The 23,546-nt window shown below is 35.3% G+C and overlaps 2 protein-coding genes across 3 annotated transcripts in view; one reads left to right on the forward strand and one right to left on the reverse strand.

Moving 5' to 3' along the window:
- Positions 1 to 5,023: 5,023 nt before the first annotated feature.
- On the reverse strand, positions 5,024 to 22,009 carry LOC120414433 (tubulin polymerization-promoting protein homolog). Of its 2 annotated transcripts, none has more exons than XM_039575618.2 (4): positions 21,823 to 22,009; positions 10,137 to 10,449; positions 5,497 to 5,682; positions 5,024 to 5,433 (listed from the first exon to the last, which is right to left on the reverse strand). In XM_039575618.2, exons 2-4 carry the CDS (start codon positions 10,437 to 10,439, stop codon positions 5,251 to 5,253), a joined length of 672 nt encoding a protein of 223 aa, XP_039431552.1. In that variant the 5' UTR covers positions 10,440 to 10,449; positions 21,823 to 22,009; the 3' UTR covers positions 5,024 to 5,250. The 2 variants fall into 2 exon arrangements, with proteins under 2 accessions (XP_039431552.1, XP_039431551.1); XM_039575617.2 differs by lacking the exon at positions 21,823 to 22,009 and adding an exon at positions 10,525 to 10,810.
- The window catches only part of LOC120414432 (uncharacterized), a 38,595-nt gene continuing 30,950 nt past the window's right edge, over positions 15,902 to 23,546 (forward strand). Inside the window, exon 1 of the mRNA XM_052710281.1 lies at positions 15,902 to 15,935. Within this exon, the coding sequence (XP_052566241.1) occupies positions 15,917 to 15,935 (19 nt within the window). The 5' untranslated portion in view covers positions 15,902 to 15,916. The remainder of the gene's footprint in view (positions 15,936 to 23,546) is intronic.

The following is a 23,546-nucleotide window of genomic DNA, read 5'->3' on the forward strand; positions in this document are numbered from 1 at the left end:
AAAAGTGTTTTCATTTTATCCGAAATTCAAAAAGCTTTGAAAAACTTGTCTTGAATTTTATGTGTTGTCATATTTCATTTGTAGCATTTTTCAATTCAGTCATTAAATGAAAAAAAAAAACCAGCAGGATCCAGAGCAAAAGGGTTCCGATTTGGCACAAATGTTGCCTGGGAGTTCCTTGTACTTTGGCCCGCAAACTCGTATTTTGTGGTGTGGGGTGATCCGTGCCGATTTAGTCTGGCCCAATGCGTTTTGTTGGCGATTTTGGCAAAAAAAAACACATTTTTTATGTATGTAAAATTATCATGAAAAGCTGGTCTTGTAAGTAAAAATATTAAGAATTTTTTAAAGCTTAGCTGAATATCATAGCTTTATTTGCTGATTTTTTTCCAATCTAGAACACTTTTTAAAACCACCAATGCACCATGGGGTTTCTATGTACATAGGACCTTTTGAAAAGTGAGAGATTTTGTGTGTTTTTGATTACCCTCGACTCATGGCGGTTTGGAAAACAAACATAAAGCAAAAAAAATGTTTATTTAACCTTTTATAAAAAAACTCTATAAATAGCAAATAGTTTCAAAAGTTTTTTTTTGCGTTTTAAAATGTTCTACGTGGTGAAAATCCATTAGCAGAATTCCGAGATATGATGATTGGAAAAAAAATCACAACATAACCGTAAATTCATCGAACTTAAAGCACCATGCTTCTCCATAAAAATAAGTTCCCAGTACACTTTGCTGGAGACGCATGGTGTTTTGAACCATCCTAAATCAGCTGGGACCACCGCAAAAAAGAAAAAAAAAATCCAAGTTTTTTTAACCGTGTATCATTTTTTTTGTGTAGTCCTTATCCATACCTACAACTTTGCGGAAGACACAAAATCGATCAAAAAATACCTTCAAAAGGTACAGATTTTTGAATTTTCATACATCATTTTTTATGAACAGCTTCCAAATTTGTATGGAAATTATATGGACAAACTTATACAGCCCAGACTCGATTATCCGAAGTTTCGTTTATCCGAAGTTAGATTATCCGAAGGTTTGTATGGGACATCGGATAATCTAATCACGAACAATTTTTTTTTCGTTTTTTCCTTTTTCTTGTTTTAAACATTAAATTCGAGTTCTGCGACCGCATTTAGTAAAAATTTAATAGTTGATTGCTTATTAAATAAAAAAATGCATTTTTTCAATATTTCGTCACCGCCATATTGGTCGCCATCTTGGATTAAAAAATGTTAATCATTTTAGCGTAGTTTAGGGGTCATACTTAAACGCGACAATCAGAAATAAGACAGTGAATTTTTTTTTGCAATTCTGTCGGGAAACTACTTACTTTTCCTGCCATTCTTGAACGACGAAACAGCCTACTTTTTTGTACCAAAACTAACAGAATCGAATAGTAACCCTTTTCAAAACAAATTCTGAAAAGTTCTACTTTTCAGAACTGAAATGGATGCTGAAAAGTTGAACTTTTCAGCACTTGTTAGGAAAAGTTATACTTTTCAACATTTTTTTGATTTGAATGATTCATTGACTCAATGCATGGACATTTGTCCTATAATTCTGTCCAAAGGGTGTTTTTCGGAATTTCAAAAAACGTTGTATGCAACTCGTTGCAAAACTTGATTTTTCATCACTCGTCGTATCTATCGAACTCGGTGAACCTCGTTAGATAAATGTACGACTCGTGCTGAAAAAATCCTCCTTTTGCAACTTGTTGCATAAACTACTATTTTTTCGTGATTCGATTATCCAAAGTGATTTTTTTCCGAGGCCTTCGAATAATCGAGTCTGGACTGTAATGCAATATCGCTTCTTTGGGCATACCGAAAGCACCATAAAATTTTCAGCCGGATAAAAAAAAATACAGAAATTAAAATTAAAAAAAAATCGATTTCGTAGATACCCAAGCAACACACTTTGTCAGATAAACGTATTTCCTAACTGGTTGTATAACCGAACGGCCTCGTTACCACAACTTGTTCTACAACTCCTGTGCATTGGAAAAAGCGCACTTTTTTCTGTTGTATAACTTGCCAGAATAAGATGCGAGTTATCAGAGTAAGTTGTACAAATGTATCTGACAACACTGTGCTAGCTAACAAGAGATTCAACGAAAAAAGGGGGCGTGGTTAACGGCTGTGCTGTCAAATCATAGCGCACACTGAAAAGGAAAGATAGATTGAAAACAGTTGTCTAACCATTACCCAACTTACATGTAAACAAACAGTTCTTATCAGAATTTCAATCAACGACGAAGCCAATATGAATAGTATCTCTGACTATTTTGGTACGCTTGTTTCTGCCCGATTTATTTAGAAAAAAATTGAAACTGCATGAAAAAAAAAATAAAATAATATTTTCGCGCTCTCTAACTATGATTCATGTGAAACCCTCTTCATGGAGAACTTTTAGATTTTCATTTTTTTTTTTATGAACTTCGTCTTTCCCAAGATTCGATCCGATGACTTCGACGACTTGTTGTTATCTCCAGGCAGGTCCAGGCGCGCTTTCACATCTCTCCACGAGGCTTCATAGTAAACAAGCTGGCCTAAACGTCAATAAGAAGGCTGCTGTTAGCTTTGTTATACTGCAGTGAGCTATACAACTTAACTCCAGAAAAGGCTGTCATTGGAAATAAAGTTATATAAGTTTGTTTCAAGTCAGTTTTTATAACTCATTATGTAACTTTGTTATAACAAACCGTTTCAACTGTCATTTCGATTACCGTACCACGGAGTAACATTGAAAATTGGTGTGATTTTAATTTGTTGTTTTCTCTATCATGAATTCCGTAAGCTGATATTTTTTGTAGCTTTTACCGGCGATATTTTTATAAATAATTGGTCAACAATTAAAATTATTGCAATCTACAATAAATAAACATTATTGAAACTCTAAATACCTCACGTACAAATTTACACCACCTAACAACACGCAATGTCAAGTTGAATATGTTTGTTGAATATCAGTTATATAACCTGTTCTCCGATAACATTTGTGTAACAAAGCGAGAAAACCTAAGGTTTTTTTCTAGAATGGTTGGCCACGCCCATTTTTCAGAAGATGCCATCACATGAAAATGTTAGATAAGCAGTGAAACAAACAGTGCAATATTATTCTTATTCAACAAACTGTTTTCGAGGAAAACAATGCAGATGAGGGAACAGCATCATGGCATATCAGGATTTTGACGTTTAATTACAGCTCATAAAAAGCGTTTTCGACTGAAATCAAGTGATAAATACCTCAAACGGAAGTGAGCAAGCAAGTTTCTATCGAAGGTGTTCCAAAATAAGTTGTTTAAACAGTGTAAATCAGCAAATTGGATGGAACCCTCCAAATAGGTGAGAATTTTTCCTATGTTGTGTTTTGTTGGAAAAGAGTGAAGTTGACTGTGTTTTAACACTTTTGTGGCACAAAACACGATAGTTACACAAATCAGTTATACAAGCAGTGAAACAAACTGTTATTTAAGTTATGTTCAGATTTTTTCTCGTATGTTTATCAAAAATAATTGTCTAACTATTATTCAACAGTCGACAAGTTATGAGTGCTACTTGGGTAACTGCTCTTTTATAGAATATAAATTTGTCGAAAAACCAGGCACCGTAAAACGGGGTGGCATCAATAGGTTTAAGATTTTTCCGCAAAATGAAGAGTACAAATTAAAATTCGTACGGATAGTATGGAATCATATTGATATTGGTAATGGTACATTTGACGTAAAAATAAAGTTAGAACACCTTAAATCTGATTTTAACAAGAAAAACTATGACTATCAAAGTCACCCCGAAATTCAAATTAGGATTTTTCAACGTAACTATTTTTTTTAAACACTATTGAAAAAACTTTTTTTTTTCAAATATAGTGAATGGACTTTGTGTGGCCTATCCCAGTACATGTTTTAAAAATAATAATCTTGAGAAAAACCTTAACAGATGAAAATCAAATCAAATCAAATTATTCGCTCTACAGCATTACCTTGGCGTTCTCGATTGCGAGATTCCTACTCGAAACTAGGTGTCCGAAGGCTTGATTGTTGAGGCAATTGCAAACCTCTTTTTACACCTTAGCTTCCATCTACCCCGGGATTCGAACTGACGAACTTTGGATTGTTAGTCCAACTGCCTACCAGCGACTCAACCGAGGCAGGACCCAGGGAGCCGGCTCCTACACCTGGACTGAGCTAAAAAGCTAACACTCTAGGTTAGACCGGGGCCAGCATTTACTTCCCCATCCGACGGAAGGCGTGGTCAGACAAATCTCGTCTCGAAAAATGCCACTGGGACCGTCTGGGATCGAACCCAAGCCGACTGGGTGAGAGGCAACCACGCTTAACCCTACACCACGGTCCCGTTATCAGTTGAAAAATATTCCATTAATAAATTGAGATCCTATCAATGTCACCCCGGTTTACAGCATCTCTGTTTTTTTTTTAAATATGTGTTATTTTTTCCCTATTTTAATAATTTCTCAATAAAGCTTTCGAATGCATTTTTCATACTTTTATTCGAAATGTAGTTTAGAGAACGAAAAATATTTGTAATTATTTTTTCAAATGTATGCTTTTATCTTTTATTATTAAATTAAACTTCAACTCTAAAAAGATGTACTTTTTCCTCTGCTTCTTTTTTTTATATTATGCATATAAATTGTGAAACACACAAAAAAACAGCTACAGTGTTTTATTCAGGAAGTGTTTTAGTTTGTGATAAATAGTGAATAAAAAGACCTTATTTATCTGAATGTTATCAGCAGGAAAATACGAGTATATTTTATTTTACTTCTGGGTTATTCTTAAATATCATTTTCGATTTAGTTTGTGTTCTTTATCAATTAGGTGTAAATTAAGGTACGATAGAATTAATGGCTTGTGTGGTCAACTTTTACTGGGGATGATGAACTTGTTATATGTGCTATTGTATCCTTGATTTTACTGTACCATTTTCTTACTCAACCTATGAAGACTAGAGTTACCTCCGATTACATTGCAGATGAAACAAGCGAAGCTGTTTCTCTACAGATGATTTTTAACTTAGGTTCAACAAAACAAACTTAACATTATTGTTGGATGAAAACGAAACAATCAACGCAATGGATTGAAGTTTTGATTAGCCAATTTTTCACTTTGTGTAATGTTATGAACAATCTATAAATATATATTTGTTTCATTTAAATGTTTTTTTATGGAAGAGGGAGGGGCGAGATTTGTTAGGAAGAACCGACATAATACACACATCTAATGTGTTTTGTCGTAGGTATTCTTATGGCCGTATCCGGTCACGTATCCGGAACCATCAGGAAGATCTTTACGACCGGCGATTCCTTTACCTTTGCCGGTTTCATCGAAGCGTTGCTTGCTTGAGCCGGTGTACCTCGAGGTGTCGGTCAGCCGTGCCACCGTTTCTGCCGCTTTTCCGGGCTAAAATACAAAAAAATAAGCGGTTAAGAATGATACAATTGCAGTCTCAAAAGTTACCCATACCGTTGCGTTATGGATTCCCGGAGCTCCACAATTTGCCAACTTTCCTTTGATTTCGTCCAGTTCGATCTTCTTGGTCTTTGCGAGATCTTCCAGAAATTTGTTGTAATCCTCCAAGGAAAGTTTCATCGATTTCAACTTTTTAAAGTGAATGCCGGTGTCGGTGGTTGTAATTTTCTTGTCGATAACCTGAAAAGAACGAAAGGATTTTTTTTTAATGTTTGTGAGAATTAAATTGACAGCAACCTATGGGGCAAAGAATGGTAGGTCAGAATGAAAATAATCAAAAAGTCAAGCTTTATTTGATAAACAAGGCCATTTTGACCCTTGTCGAAAACAATGGAGATGTGTGGTGTTTTTTTAGCTTATTTATTTTTCATTGTCTCCATATAATAGTTTCAGACTGAACTGAAAAACAACGTTGATGATTGAATTGATTGAATGATGATTGAAAGGTTTTTTCTAAAGTTTTTAAATAGTAGTTTATGCAACAAGTTGCAAAAAGAAGTTTCATACTGCATTTACGAATAACACCCTTTGAGCAGAATTATAAGTCAAATCTTTTTATTGGATCGTTTAAATAAAAAAAGGTTGAAAATTATTACTTTTCAAACAAGTGCTAAAAAGTTCTACTTTTCAGCATCCATTTTAGTGTTGAAAAGTAGAACTTTTCAGCATTTGTTTTGAAGATGGTTACTATTCGAGTCAGATATTTTTGGTAGAGAAAAGTAGGCTGTTTCGTCGTTCGAGAATGACAGGAAAAGTACCTAAGTAGTTTTTTTGCAAGGGTTATCATTTTTTTCTATTGGGCGCTTTTTTCTTTATTTTTTGTTGAATTTCTACTGTCAGTATGCCTGCATTTTGAAACCTTTTTCAATTGTTGAATTTCCTTTTGATCAGAACCGAAGAACAAAATATTCAAAAAAATATTCCAAATGGCCTCTTGGACCAATACATTTTTTCATTCCCTCCCAATCTCTCTTCATTATTGCCAAAAAATCTGAGGATCAAATAATACTTAATGAAATATAAATTCCGACTGACTTGTTTGCAGTCAGCTGCAAATTACGAATTATAACTAGGCTACTGATTTTTCACTTTTCACAGGGACCGATATCCCAAAATACAAAACTTCATGGAAATTTCACGGAATGTGAAAAATGTTAAAATAACCAATAAAATTTAAAGTTAATCAACTGAAAAAATAGTATTTAAGTGAATTTTCAAGCTAATAGTTTTCACGGGGACGACATTGTAATGCTCAAATTATTTATGTTTTAATAAACCTTGTTTTTAGCTTAAAAATCTTTTTTTAACGGTAGGGGAGAGTGGGGAGACTTGATCCCCATTTTTTGTATCGCACATAACTCTGTCAATGTCTCACAAAACTATAAACTTTTTGCATGAATTGAAAGCTTAAACATTCATCTATGTTTGGCTAATAAGGGTATTTCCTCAGATGAACTCTTCGAATCATGCCAAGCGTTTAAAAAAAAATATTTTAAACCGGCATTTTAAAAAATGTTAGGGGTAACTTGATCCCCCTTTCAACATTTTGAAGAAATCTTAAGCAAAATGTTTCTTATTCATCCAAACTTTTAATTTTCTATAAGTTACAGCAATTTCACATAAAACCTGTACGTTTGTGTTCAAAATATAACAAGTTTAGTATTTAAAATGTGGCAGTGCGTGGCCGAATGGTTACGCTGTCCGCTTTGTAAGCGGATGATTCTGGGTTCGATTCCCATCTGCTGCAACCTTCCATCGGATGAGGAAGTAAAATGTCGGTCCCGGCCTTGGTTGTTAGGCCGTTAAGTCATTTCAGGTGTATGAGTTGTCTCCATGCCATAAGTACAAACAACACACCAAACCAAACCTACTCCGGTGGAATCGCTGGCGGCGGTTGGACTCGCAATCCGAAGGTCGTCAGTTCAAACACTGGGGTGGAAGGTTCCTTGGAGTAAAAAGAGGTTTGGGTGCTCTCCCCATTCAAGCCTTCGAACTCCTAGGTTCGAGCAGAAAACTTGCAAAAGAGACCACAAAAGACCCGGGGGTCGTTAATGTGGATGGTTTTTTTTAGTATTTAAAATATTTAAAAACTTAAAATATTATTTTTTAGACCAAAATTAAGCATGTTTACAAAAGCTGGAAATTTTTGTTTACAAAACTTTCGAAAAAAGGTTCTAACTTCAGTAAGTTATGTACAACTATACTAAAGGAAACTATGTATGAAAACCCAGCCCAATTAATTAATCTGATTCCAGTGACTGTAAAAATGCAGGGATCAAGTCTCCCTAAACTCACTCTTTTAAACAATTGATTGTAAAAATAGTATGACGATAAATTTAACATCAAATGCGTAAAGGGTTTGGAGTTGATAAGTTTATCAAACAATTCATGTATAAAAAATATTTTTGTGAATAATTTTTGAGTGTTTTCTATACATATCAAAACAAAGAAAAAAGATCTCTTGGAAGTTTGTTGCAGCTCGTTTTAGAAAAATGTGTGTAACTCAATCTAAACATTGTTTAATTTTTTTCTCTGTTTTCTACAATGAGTTTTAGTTAATTTCGCACAACTTTCTAGAACAAAGCTAATTGTTTTACCCACATGCTGACGAGATACAGGCTTGGGATCAAGTGTCCCCGGGGATCAAGTCTCCCCACTCTCCCCTATCTCCCCTACCTATAATAACTATGAAACATTTTTCACAATACATTTTTATTTTTGTTATCATATTGTTTGAGGAGGGGAGACAAAACCGTTAAATAATTTGCATTTGGCTGACTGCAATTATCTTCTCTTGTTTTCGGACAATTTGGTGTTTTCGAAAATAGATTATGTTTTTTTTTGTGAATACAAAAATATGAGTTGTGTCTTTTTATTCACAGAAATGCATTCTGCTAAAAAGTTTAACCAAACCACAATGTTTTTTTTTATTTAATTTGAATAATTTTCATATCATTGTTAAACATTTTATGATTGTGTTTCTTTTAAATAATAGGGTCCAAGTAGGTTCAAGAGCACAAAAAGTAAACATCACGTTTTTATATTGAAATATTGCCTTAATTACATTTCAACCCTTTGTAGATATTTTAATTGTAGATATTTTAATTGCTAAATTTGTTATTTTTTTGCATTGATTTAAGTATACTCTTGAATTTCATGGAATTTTGCGGAAATTATGAAATTTCACGAATTTCACGCTGTCCGCGACATCGTGAAAATTCACTAACACTAATTATAACGCTTTATTTTACATTATCGATTAAATAGGACAATTTTTAGCTTTTCAAAGACTTTGAGTTTGGAACCATAGATCTGATAGGAATCAGGTTAAAGAAACCGATTATGCTATTTATGGGCCAACAAATTAGGGAAAAATAATTAGCCAAAGATCATCAACATAAGTAGAGTAAATTATTTCAATAATAAAAACTAACTTAATCCACCTATGTGGTTGGAGCCTTCCTCACAACAATGGCTGTACACAAGTTTCATCTATTTTTTAGATCCGGCTTCCAAAAAGTACATCGATATCACTTAAGTGGCCATATCTCGAGACAGGGTTGCCAGATCTTCAATGTTTTAGACTCGTTGGAAAGGTATTTTGATAACCTAACCAACAATGGGTCGGATGATGGACCCGGACATAGTTTACATACATTTAAGTGAGATCCGGCTTCCAAAAAGTACACCAATATCACTTAAGGGGCCATATCTCGAGACAGGGTTGCCAGATCTTCAATGTTTTAGACTCGTTGGAAAGGTCTTTTGATAATCTAACCAACGATGGGTCGGATGATGGACCCGGACATAGTTTACATACATTTAAGTGAGATCCGGCTTCAAAAAAGTATATCAATATCACTTAAGTGGCCATATCTCGAGACAGGGTTGCCAGATCTTCAATGTTTTAGAATCGTTGGAAAGGTCTTTTGATAACCTAACCAACGATGGGTCGGATGATGGATTCTGACATAGTTTACATACAGTTAAGTGAGATCCAAATATATGTGAAAACACATTTTTATACATAACTTTTGAACTACTTATCGAAACTTCAATCTATATAAAACTCGATCTATGGGACCCTAAACCAAGTCGAATGCAACAAGTTCGGGTCAAATCGGTTCAGCCAGTGCCGAGAAACATGAGCTAGTTTGTTGGTCACATACATACATACACACACACATACACACAGACATTTGTTCAGTTTTCGATTCTGAGTCGATATGTATACATGAAGGTGGGTCTACGAAGTTTTTATACGAAGTTCATTTTTAGAGCAGGATTATAGCCTTACCTCAGTGAGGAAGGCAAAAAGTTCTTTGCAGACCATCTAGAAATTAAATTTTTAAGACATTGATAAAAAATATAAAATTTTGGCGACTTGTTTTTAATAGTACTCGACCTTTTAGTTGTTGGTTTGTTGTAAGTTGAAGGAGATATCTGGAGAGAATCTAGATTTGAACAATTATTTTAAAAATCAAATAAGGCACCGTGCGTCTCCATCAATATAACACTAGGTAACCGAAACGTAATTTTACCAAATCAATGCCTAAGTACCTGAACCATTGTCGTGTAAGAATCACCCACGTAAGTAAATCTTTAAATGTCGAACCATCTTCCACGATACTCACCTTCGCCTGCTTCATCCACTTATCACTCTGGGACAGGGTCAAGTGTTTGCCGTCCGATTTGGTGTCCCCAAACTTGGAGAACGCTTTGAACTGCTCGCGGAAGGCGGCCGCCGAGACCGGTGCCGCGGGTTTCGGGGTGGTGCCATTTGCCTCCTTTTTGGCCGCCGGATCACTGCCCGAGGGTGCCGGACTGGCCGGTTCCTTTGCCGCCGGTTCCGGTTTACTTTCCAGCGCCATCTGGGCCACCTCGACGGCGGCTTTGTCCACCGTGTCGGAACCGTTCTGCTGCTGGTTGTCCGCCATTATGATTGACCTATACGGGAGGGAAAGAAAGGGTGCGATATTAGTTTTTGCATAAATTTAAAGATTTATGACTTTTTCACCGTACCGGTGGACGGCGACGTGAGAATACATTATCTGAAGAAGGTTATAACTTCAACAAACGGCTGTTTTATCTTTTGATTTTTGAGCGCCCAACAAGTGGCTTCACCCGCGACGGAACGTTTCTGTGTGATGTGAATTTGAATTTGAATTTTAGCGCTTAACCTAATGTCAATATGCTCGTCAGCTTCTCTTCGCGTATGAGATCATAGCGCGATGTTGTTTGACTTATTTTTCCTTGAAGTAGAAAATAGATAGGTACACTTTGCACTGTACTGAACGCGGCGTGCTAATTGGAATGGCTTGGAAGCTTTTTTCTACTGCTAGCCGAACACAAACTCATCGAGACTTGTTTAAAATGTCCGGTTTACTGATAAAAATTGCACTTTTTTTTGCTTGCGTCAGCTCATAAAACACCCAATTCTTATCTGCACAGTTAGAGCGTCATATTATTGCCTGTTTTAATATTGTTTTGTTTTGATTGCCTTCGTAACGGGTATTTAAAAAAATTATTAAAATTTACAAATAAATCTCTTCAATCAACTGTACCTTCCCAAAATAAATTACAAAAAAAAAATATTTTTTTGAAAACGCGCCCGCGGTTTTTGATGCACGAAGCTGTTTTTGAATGGGAGATATTAGTTGAACTAAAAAAAAACTTTGAACCAAAGTTACAACTTTCTTTTGACTCAATCTAAATCTTACCTCACACTTTTTTCAAGCAACTGAAATATAATTTTTTGGCGTGCCAATAACAGTAAGGGAGCGTGGGGAGACTTCGTTTGTTGAATTTGTGATTTTAAGATTTCTTTGGGTCATGACTTGGAAACTTAAAAAATCTAGAATGACATTTCAAAATGTTGAGTAATAATTGATCCTCTTTTTAAAACATTGAAGAATCAAATAACAACTTAATAATAAACCGGTATGGAAGTGTTTTCAACCTCTCTTAAAAAATTAAAAAAAATGGATTGCCGCCAACTCACACAGCAGTTGCTTTTCGTGTTGCGTCAAACTTTGTCCTAAGGGGGAATTTTGGTCCCTGATCATAAATCGGAAGGTCCATTTTTCGATATCTTTTGAAAATTCGAAAAAATGTGTTTTCAAATAATTTTCAGTCTGAAATGATGATGGTTTGAAAATATGGTGCAAAGTGCAAACTGAACTTTTATTCAGTTTGATTGAATATGAAATTGTTATTGTTTCAACATTACAAATTATTAAGAATTATTATTAGATTATTAGGCCGTTGCAAATATTTTTCAAAGTTTTTGTCGCCCCCCCCCCTCCCCCACCTTCAAATTTGTTTTGAAAAATCAGGGGGCAAAAAAAAATATTTTTCCAAAAAACTTCCAATTTTCTATGAAAATAGTAGTCTTATAAATTAAAAACAATCTAAAATGCATTTTTCTGCACTGATAATCAAATTTAGTATGTTTGGGCTTGTTTAAAAATGTTTTGATTTTTTATGAAATCCCAATGTACAGCACCGCAAAAATTTTATTTAAAATTTTCGTCAATACTTAGATATTTTGGAAATTAATGATGGCAAAACGACTGGACAGGTGTATAATGCATTTTACACCACTTTTTTCATTAAAAATTTGAAACCATGGCTCGTAATTTAAATTTTTATACTTTTTTATTTTTTTGCCCCCACCCCCCTCGACTTTGGTAAGAGTCGAGGGAAATAAACTTCAAAAAATATCTGCAACGGCCTTATTAGATACATAAAAATGCAGAATAACTGATATACAATTGAGAATAAACTTTATTATGAAACATACTTCTGAATGTTATATTTCTTCGAAAAAAAAATCCTGCAAATTAAACTGTAGATATTTTTTTCATCAAAAATTAAACATTTCAGGGCATGATTTAAACCGTAAAATCGGTGCGGTTTGGTTTTTGCCAGTTTAGAGCCCCTTAACGATTTTTGCATTTTTCAAAAACCTCGCGAGCTCATAGTTCATGTTCCAGTGAACAATTTTACCGAAGAGATCCCACCTTGGTAATACCACCGCTGAAAACTTCAACATTTTTTTTAAGGTGAAGCCGTTGATCAATTTCGAAGAAAATTGATCATCACCGTAAAATAATCTGTATTGCATTAAATTTAACGAATTTCTGCACCAAATTGAATCAGCATGTGCCGGTTGTTGCCTTCTTACAGCCAGTGAAGAAATTTTTGATCTAAGTCAATTGTGTTTCAAAATTTATATAATTTTGTGGTACAATCATTGACGTCCTAATTGGCATCATTGATTAATGACGATTTCCATAACTTTACAAGGAATGGGATAATTGTTACCAAAAAGTATAAGCATGTTTAGGGCAATTTTCTAAACAACTTGTTGAAGGAATTTTGTCAAAATATTGATAGCGACGCAAAATTTATATCTTTGAACGAAAAATCATGGCAATGATGCAAGTCTTCACGTTCTCTTGTGGCAGCACTTGCTGCGTCAGTGGGGGTGACTATGGGTCAAAAAAACGACACACCTCTCGTAATTTTCTAATAACACAACCATTTAAACAACATCGAAACAAATTTAACATAGAAATTCATGTTACCAAAAAATGGTTGAATTTGATGAATTCTAACCTTAAATGCCAATCGTTAGAAAATTGACCCAATCTAACCACTCAGATATCAAATGAACCTAAAATTATTTTTACTCAAATACACTCAACCCCCGGTGGTTTGTCACTTTTTCGTTTGACACTTGTTTAGTTTGTACCCCGTTGGTTGGTCAAAGTCAAACTGAAAAGTGGCGAACTGTCACTTTTTACACGGCGCTCACGCACACTATCAAAACATGTGAGTTTGGTAGTGTTTGAGAACTCCGTGTAGAAAGTGTGTCAAACTAAAAAGTGACCCCGTTCGTTTGACAACAGTTGGTGTCAAACCATCGGGGTTTGAGTGTACAAATATATGGTAAAAACAAGCCATTCAACCCTGTCGCAGATACAGTGTGTAGAAAAATATATTCAATGAATTATTGGACTTGGCATAATATTTTGGATTATCTGGTTTGACTATTCTGAAATGTTATTACCGAACGTCGAATGATTCTTGGTTCACCGACAGAAACAGTTGACGTGCTCGTATTGTGAGTGCTTGTCTGTTTGTGTGTAAGCGCATCGACTAGATCGAGTGGCGCTGCGCAACTCGTGGTTTAGGTTTGCTTGTACGCGTGCACACGCGGCGCTAGTGTTTGATCGAATAGGGTAGGGTAGTCATCAATGAGACACTTTTGGTTTTCAACTTTTAACGATTTTTCTAATTTTTTCATCAGCATGTTTTAATGAGCTTTTTGTTGCATTTTATTTCTTTTAGTGTGTTCAAACATTGACCAAAATATGAGATCGATCCGACTTCTACAGCCAGAGTTATTCAACTGTCTCATTGTAGACGCACTTGGCAGGAACAATGAGACAGCTGGGGAACAATGAGACACTCTACGAAAATCAATACTTTTCTAGTAAAACATCATGTTTTTGTATTGTTCCATTGCAGGTGACTTGCCTTGAACATTTTAGAGCAATTTTGTCAACATGAAACTTTAATTAACAAAAGTTAAACTAAAAAGTATTTAAATTTTGTAAAATCCATATATTCATACCAAATAACTTTGTATGTCTGGTTAAATGAAGTTAAAACTCTATAAATATGCCAAAAATCACTTTCAATTCATGTTTTGAAAGATTTACATGGATTTTGAAATGTTAAATGAAGAAAAATCAAAGTGTCTCATTGTTACCCATGGGCTAACATGAGTGGGGAACAATGAGACAGCCCTGGATTCTGGGTATATTCTAAATTTTGGTCAAATCTAATGAAAGGACATTGTAGCCCAACTCAATCCCTATGGAACGTCGAAAGAAATTTGAAAAAATATTAGTTTTGGTGTAAATGGCAACCTACGAGCGAAAAAGTATTTTTTGTCCATAATTTACTTTTACATCCCATAATCAAACATTTATGAATTACTTTTCAAGGGAGCGTCCATAACCAAAGCCACTAATATGGCAGACGTGTATCCCGTAGACACACCTTTCCCCCAAATATGAGCCTGATTGGTTGAAACTACGACTTGTGAGAGCCATTTTATCATTGTTCCCCGTGTCTCATTGATGACTACTCTACCCTACAGAAAACAGAGAACGCGGTTGAACGCGGTGCACGGGGATCACTGATGAATTTACTTTTTTTAGTTTTAAGTTAGGATTAATTGTTAAAGTTATTTTTTTTTTCTTTTTTACCCAAATGTATTCGATTCAATGCAAAAATGTAAAACAATTTGAAGTAAATAAATGAATGTGAACAGTTAATAATAAAACGAAAAATACAACAAAGATGAAGAGCATTTAGCCATACCACTTAGCATGTAAAAGAAATGTAATTATTATAAGAAAGTTCAATAAAGACATATTAAATTTCAAAAATTTCAAATTTCAGCTAAGTCATCTTAACCCTATACTGCTAAAAAATTGACGGGTTATTCGTCTAGCCCTACCTTGCTCTTGATGTAGAACGTGCTTAAAAACAAAAGTTCCAAAATCGATTTGCTATGGTACAAGCTACAAAATCAGATTTTTCATAACTTTATATACCTTCATCAGGGGTGACATTGGGTCTGGGGGTGAGATTGGGTCATACCAAAATGTTGAAATTTGTATGACCTAATTTAACCCCTAATGACGGTATTAAAGTTACAGTCAGAAAAAGATTTTTGACATTTTCAATGTGTTTTCACGTGCATTTCCCTTGCTAGTAACACTTCATCCACCTTAGGCCTACTAATATTTGATGTATCTGTTTTTACCGAAACCACCAGAAATATCAATATTTTGTATAGAAACAACTGTTCATTTTTTTAAAAACATTGTACCGTCTTGATTAAGGAAAATACAACCGGTTCAAGCAAAAGTTGAGAATTTCCTGGAGAGTTCAACCAATGCTTCACCCCAAACTAGACATTCGATTTTTCACTCCTCATAGATCATAATAGCCTTCTTCCATCAGATATCGTCACCGCAAACGCCATATCGTGCAATTTATCTGAACACAGCAATAGAGCAAAGTGCTAATATTTGAACGATGGTCGTTTAGAGTGATGCACACATCGTCAGTTCATGTACCAGGGAGTACAGAGAATTCAGTACATAAATAATAACGATGGAACAATCACGTGCGGTGGCGGGAGGTATCGCTACAGCCGGTCTCGTGAAGTAATATCTAAATTTATTTGGCATGTTGTGAGCTTTAGAATCGTCTCTCTGCACGGCTCATTAAATTCGAGTGATGATGTAATGGTTGAGGGGTGGCAAAACCGAAAACTATACAGGAATCTTGGAACTCGCAGTGGCGGTTTCCGATCTTCAGAAAAGAGTGGATGACTGAGTCAACTTTGGGTGAGTAAAAGTGACTTAAGTGACTTGGCCATTTTTCTCCGAGATGTGATTGATGGTCAGCATGCTTGAAAAACCGGCGATGATGGCGAAAAAAGGTGTGTGTTATCACGTTGTCATAAGAATATTTCCATTAGTGAACTGACGAATTGCTTAAAAAGTCGTCAATATTAGTCACAGACATGAGATAAACCATATAAATGCATTGACTGTGAAACTTGACTCGCCGCAGCAGAGCAAAGCAGGTGATGCAGTGAATTATGTACGCCAATTAGTAATGGTGATACACCCCGGTTATGATAAATTGACCATATACGAGGTGTGTCGCTTGGGTGATGGAATGAAACATTTTCCATACTGGGCATTCCCTGCCGGGACGAGCCTCTCTGCGTGCACCATTTACATCGGAAAATGGAGCGAATTTTGCCGCGGTCGATCGATTGCCCTATCGCGATTTTATTCAAGACGTCCTATTTCGGCACAAGAGAGAACGTTTTTACTTTTTTTTTCAAAGTATTTTATCCTGAGCAATAAAATAGTAATGTAAAATTAATAAATTTGCAACTGCAACAATTGGTGAAGATTCATTTTTCAACATAATTCAAGACATAAAAGACTGCTAGAACATAAACCTGGATTTCTTCAACGCTCTATTTCCATCGATGACTCATTCTCAGTTAGTCATTCTCTGCGTCGCAGCAGTGCTCGTCCTTTTAGCTGATCCTGGAACAAAGAAAGCGAAAGGAGTGTTTGCCATTCTCACACACACAGCGAAAAAGTCACACTCACACACAACCACGCCGCTTTCTCCCTGTTCTAGTTCACTTTCCATTTCCTCCTGATTGCTGGCTGAGATCCAAAACTCCGTCCACATCGAGCCAAGAAAATGGGAAATGTCACAAAAGGCGAAAAGCGGATGTGACATTGTAGTAAACCAAGCAAGCTGATTTAGGACCGGTGATACTGCACAATCCAAGTGCACCATGGACGGGTTGTGGGTGGCTTTCGTTGGCGCAAATGGTCAGTCTAACCTATCACAATCAAGTAGGTCGCGCGGTTTTCAACGGGGGTGTTTTAATTTAATGCTCGCGTGTGAAGGCACCCTTAAACTAGCAAGGAACGGGGGTTCAAAGAAGACCACACACATCTTTATGTCGTATCGCGTGAAAATAGAACGGAATTAAGCTTGACCTAACGGTGGCGGTGGTTTGTATGAGGTGGCGTCATCCTTAAAGGGTCAGTCGATGGAAAGGGAAAGCATACGATTTGTTGGCAAAAAAAATCGGATAAGAAATCAAACTTGCCGTCCTTTTAACAAAAGTTTCAATATTTGTAATCAACATTTTTCCACGAAATATTTTCATAAATTAAATGCCAATGCAGAGATTACTTTATTTCAATTACGTTTATTGAAAAATAAACTAGCTCATCGTTTAAAAAACTCGTCAAATCACATGCTAACCACCCTTAGCCGGGGTGACATTGGTAGGATTTAAATTTATTTCTCAAATATTATTTAAACGGCGGTACGTTTTTTCAAAAAAAAATATTTAGAATAGTGCTTTAACCCTCTACAACCCAACCCCGCCTCTAGACGGGCTTCGATCTAAAAAAAATCACCAAAAATCCATTTTCAACCAATTTTTGATCTTCAAAAGCATTTGAAAGAAGAACTCATAAAATTTAAGGAAATTTTAGGGTTGGAAGTTTGACTTGTTTTATATGATTTTGCCAATGTTTTTGAAACTGTAATTTTTTTAGGGGTCAACTTTGGCTATGTTTATTATTAACAATTCCTATATTTATTTTAAGTCAAATGAAGTATGCAGTAATTTTTGTAGTGTCCCAGACTATTCTAGAGAAGAAAATGTGAAAAACAAGCAAAACATTGAAACAGTGACTGTAAAAACTTAAAAAAATAGAAAGGCAAAATGTAATGATAGGAGGTGGTAGAATAGGCCAAATACCACCAAAAATAAAGATTAACTAAACAAGATAAATGCAAATTAAAACACTTAAAAATAATACAAGAAAAACATAAAACAAGAGAAACAAAGTTTTTCGTAGAACCACTGTTGCATTAAATGTCCTCCTGAACACGGGAAAAATAAAAACTTTCTTTAAAAAAATGGGCACTAGAGGGTTAAAAACAATTTCGCTGCAAATTGATATTTATAAATCGAGCGTGACTCTGATGGTAATTTTCTTCAATTTTCACCATAAAAGTGTGCAAACCGAATATTACGCAAAAATGACCATAAGCAAAGTTACTTCTAATGTTTAGTTTAAAAAAAAATACAACTAAATATTTGTTCAACTAAGTTTATTCACTTTTTATAAAATGATTATTAAAATGAGGTTAAGTTTAAAGTTTACTTGTTTACTTTTTCTAAAGATACTATGCACCTACCCGGGCAGACGGTAATAACAAACTTAATAATATTTCAATAACAAATCCTGTTAAATTAACAAAAAGTGTTATTATTTTATCCTGAACTTCAACTTCAAGAAGAAAAAATAATAACAGTTTCTGATAAAATAACAAGATTTGGTATTGAAGTGATATTATATTGAAAATGTTTAATAACACGCCAATAAGAGGAAATGTTATACATTTCAAAAACTCTCCTAATAACAATTTTTGTTATTCGTTTGGTATTCTGACTTAGAAATAAAATTACCATAATTCGCACATATGGAAAAGTTTTTAAGTGTCCATAACACAATCTGTTATTATTTTTTCTTTTATTAAATATGTTTAGATCTTTGGGATAATTTTGTCCAATTTCGTCAGGGTCATTAAGCTAAAATGATTCTCAAAAGTTGACATTTTGAAAGTTGATTTTTTTAAATTATTTGATATACTCCCTAAGGGATTTTGCTAATATTGGCTAGAACTATGGGATAATTTTGACCATTTTCGTCGGGGTCATTATGTTGGCCATGAAATGGGGTCCTTAAGCTAAAATTATTCTAAAAAGTTGAAATTTTGAAAGTTGTTTTTTTTTATTATTTGATATACTCCCTAAGGGACTTAATTAAAATTGACTAGAACTATGCAATAATTTTGGCCAATTTAATCGTGGTCATTTATTTGACCATGAAATGGGGTCCTTAAGCTTAACTTAATCTGATAAAATTGACTTTTAAAAGATGTTTTTTTTTTAATTTTGTTATATTCCCTAAGAGAATTGATTTATTTATTGAGAATTTTTGAAATGTGAATAACAAAAACTGTTATTATTTTCACAGAGTGAGGAAAACGGAGCTGACGTTGAAGTTCGAGCTGGAGTGAAACCTCGGAGACAGCACCGGATTCAGCTAATTTTCAGCAACTTTAACTTGGAGTCGGAATCTGTAAAGTCGAGTATTTTTGGAGAGCTGAAGTCGGCGTTGACGTCATATCCTGCAGCCAGAGTCGGAGTTGTCTTCAAAGTATGCATTCAAAGTCGCTTGAAGGTACCCGACTCTGCAGCCCTGACTAGTACATAAAAGTTATGGCAACTGCAGGATTATTTGCAAATGGCAAATAAACCAAAACAATAACTTTTTTTTGTTATGGAGACATACCAGTTCAATAACAATTTTTGTTATTATGCTGCTCCACCTCTCCGCTTGTTATTCCTTCATGATTCCTTCTGTGTTATTGGTTTGTTATTGCAATAACAGCATAATAACAGTTTAAGTTATTCTTCGAACAAATCTTTGTTATTGATTTTTGTTATTTTAACAACTAATCCGATCATCCCAATTACATATTTCGATCTTCTCACAATATCAAAAACTGACCTTCCCAAGTTATTTCCGCCTGCTCGGGATATGAGGAAACCCATGGCGCATTGGTGGTTTTGAAAAAAAAAAACTCTAAAATAATAATAATTATGATGTGACAATTTTATATATAGAAATCCAAAATATGACCAAAAATCGATTTTTTGACACTTTGGCTCAATTCTGAGGGCAGATTCAGATTCAGCGGGCAAATTTACATGAAAAAACATATAGTTGGACAATTTTCGAATTTAGTTAGGTTGGTCCCATACACTTTTACCTTGAAAATTATACATTTTCAAATGAAGATATCTCGAGTACCCCTAAGATTTTTTCAACGTTTGTAGTGCTAGATCTCCTCTTTCGAATGCAACCTGGTGCTTAAAATTTGGCCTGCGCCTTTTCGAGATATTTGAGCTATAAATTTGCATCTTTTTCACCTTAAAATGGCTGTAATTTTTGACCCTCAAGTCCAAATTGACCTGTCAGAAAATAAAAATGTTCATTCTGCAGAGCTCTAAAAGTGCTCCGAACATCACTTTTCTCTAAAACTTAACCCTGAATTGCTACGCTCAAAAAACTGATTTTTGGAGGTTTGCTCAGATGCTTTTTTTCTAAATTTGGTTGTGAAAGGCGTACATTGCGAGACAAAATTTTGGTGTCTTGGACAAAGTTGCGTGGATTGGCGAGCCCAACAACTTTTTAGAAGACGAAAAGAACCCAAAAAATATTCCAGAAAAGTTAGATTTTCAAAATCATCCTAATCGTAAACCACCCTAATTTTGAACCAAACCAAAAGTTGCCCTTTTCCATTTGCAACAACTCTTCTGAAGACACCAAAGCTCCAAAACCTCACCATTTTTCTGAAAATCAATTTTCCACTTAAGATTGTTAAAAAAAGTGTCCACGTGGTTTCTGAATGGTCCCGAAGTTTCAAATTGTTTACGTTTGAGGTACCTTGGGAAGCATGCTTCGATCAGCATGAACTGAACTGAAATTGTACAACATTTTCAAACCTAACAGAAGCATAAAGAAGAGGATTTGGGAGATTTTTGTTAAATGATTTTTCAATCAAATGATTGTAGAATTTATGAGAAACATTTTTCCGAAGTTCCAAGCCGTCGTTCTCAACTTGTTGTAGATGCATGTTTTTCATGTTTTATTTTTTTAGAAAGATTTTTGATAGACCTCGTCGGAAAGCCAAAAAGATTAAGATCTGGCAATCCGTTTTAAAGTTATGAACACTTAAGTGATAATTCAGTATTTTTGCTAAAGCCGGATCCAGGCATGTGGACAAACATGATGTCCAGATTTAAAAGTGACCTACCGTTTAAAGGGCAATCAAAAGAACACATGAGTGACATGAGTAATTTATTTTGATGTTATGAAAACCTAATCAAAAGTTCTGAGTGTTTAAGCTTTATTTATAAAACATATAATGTTTTAAATATGGGTAAAGTGCCAAACATCAAAAAGTGGATTATTTTTTTTATTAAATATATTCATAAGCTCGGAAAAAGTCATAATCATCTTTGTCCAATTTTTTCATCGTAACTAAAGAATTTTATCTCGCTGGTTCCATTTTCCGGCAACAAAAGCGGCAAAGCCGTGAGTGTTGTATGTAGTTCAAATCCATCATGCTGGGGATGAATTTCGAGTGGGGAGCACATGGTCCCAGCATAATGCGCATGAACCATTATTGATCCGCGTACTCTCGTGAGAATCACCAACCACCCCACATCGTCATCACTGTGTCATCTTCCTGTCTCCACTAGCGATGATGATGATGCTATTTTCCATGATTTATCTCGTAAGATGAATTTTTCACAATCGATGCCAAAATTTTCTTTTGTTTTTGTTAGGTTTCGCTTTTTAGGAACTGTTGCACTTTTCAACTACTTATTCTGCATTTGTTCTTATATTGTTGACTCTAATCACAATTATATCAACTTTAAAAGACGATTTTACCTCAAGCTGACTTTTTTCCTTCCCAAACAATGAAATTCTCAACTCTATAATTAAAAATTACACAATTGACCTTCCTGCACTGGTTTATACTGGGAAAATGAGTCGTCCAAAAGTGGCAAACTATGTGCAAACCAATTTAGATAACACTCACTATATAGTGCTATAGGTCCTCCTGGTTCTGGCGGCTGGGGTAGACGATGATGAGATCAGCTCCTATAATGTGTACTACACCACACTCTGGGTCGGTTTCCGTTGTGTTCGGTCGCGGAAAAGCAACGGTGGACGCGCGCAATCTTCACTGGATCCCGCCTCAACACAGACTGCGAGCTCAACTAACTCTCGGTTGACGCGCCCTCCTCAGTGCTAGCGACTGCGACTGGCTGTGTGACGATGTTTCTGTTTGCACACGTGAACATCCACAGCAAGGGGGATGAATTACCGTTGGGTGGGGTGCGTTTGGAGATGTATAGTGGAGGCGCATGGTGCTTTTAGAGTGTGTTAGTTTTATTACGTTCCCAAGATGATATTTTTGTGGATTTTTGCATTCTTCTTTGTTTGCACAGTTCTTTGAAGCAGTTTGATTCCATTTGAGGAATTCTCTACGTTTTCGCAAATCGTTGTACTTTTTAATTTGGGTGTACTTATATCCATCAATTCCGTTGATCCAAATAAGTCAATTTGCATCATCATTGGTTTCTCATTTGTGGACAAAAAGTTCCAACTTTTGAGCTGTAGGATATGACAGACGTTATGTTTTCGCCAAGTTATAAATTAAAAAAATAGTGATTTTAGAAAAGTACCAAAAATTACCCGACAAAACTTCTAAACATTATTTTTGGATCTAAACTTGAATTATAATAGATTATAATCAGACAGTAAATGCACTTATATCTGAAACAAGTATACAGCAATTCCATTTGAAAAGAACATCCCGGTCACGGAAATTTCTAGCAGAGTTGGCTCTGCTAGAATCCTGCTAGAATCATTCTAACAGGCCTGCTAGATTTCTGTAAGAATTTTGTGAGAACATTCTGACAGAAGCAAATCTGTCGAAAATGATGTCATTTTCGCCAAACCACGTTGGGGCGAATGAGGTTACCGCCATTACCATTTTGTAATTTAACTTGTTCGAGCAAGTTTACTTTTTTGGGAAGTTGCCTCGGAAGAAGCATAATTTTGGTAAGTATGCACATTGATCAACTAGAGAACAGTAAATTAAATATATTCCACTTATTATATTTACAGGAATTTCATCGGGACGAATTCCCTTGATAAAGCTCAAAATGTCCCCGAAACGCGGAATCCAGATCGCTGATGTTCACGGTGGCTGGGGACACAACTCCCCGGAGATGTAATCGACGAAGACACGTGGAGCATCCCAAGAAACAACCAAGTTCCAAATGTTCCACCACAGAATTTTCATCCCCTCGATAACTCCAAGTCGTTGTGTGCCCACTTCCCCGGAATGTGTCCATCGCGATCTGACACATCAAAGCCGTGCGAGCTGGAGACAACACCTGCAGAAAAAGAGAATAAGCGTCCTGTTCAACTCCACCAGAACACGTGAAAAAATTACCAAGTGAAATAGTTAAAAGTGTATGCATGTTGTAAGAGTGATTCGAATGAATAAACATTTTTGTTAATTGGTTTTATTCGCTAGACAAAATCTAGCAAAAATCCAAAACAAGTCTTTTCACAAAAAAAAACTATCCGTTCTATTCTAACAAAATTCTAGCAGGATTCTAGCAGAAAATTTCTGTCAGCTCATTCTAGCAGGATTCTCACAGAATTCTAGCAGGATGGCCTTTCAGAATAGTTCTAGCAGCGTTCTAGCAGGATTCTAAGAGAACCGATTGATTTCGCCGGCTCCTGCTA

This window comes from Culex pipiens, chromosome 3 (genome assembly GCF_016801865.2).
Source record: "Culex pipiens pallens isolate TS chromosome 3, TS_CPP_V2, whole genome shotgun sequence".
In the NCBI taxonomy this organism is placed as follows: Eukaryota; Metazoa; Arthropoda; class Insecta; order Diptera; family Culicidae; genus Culex; species Culex pipiens.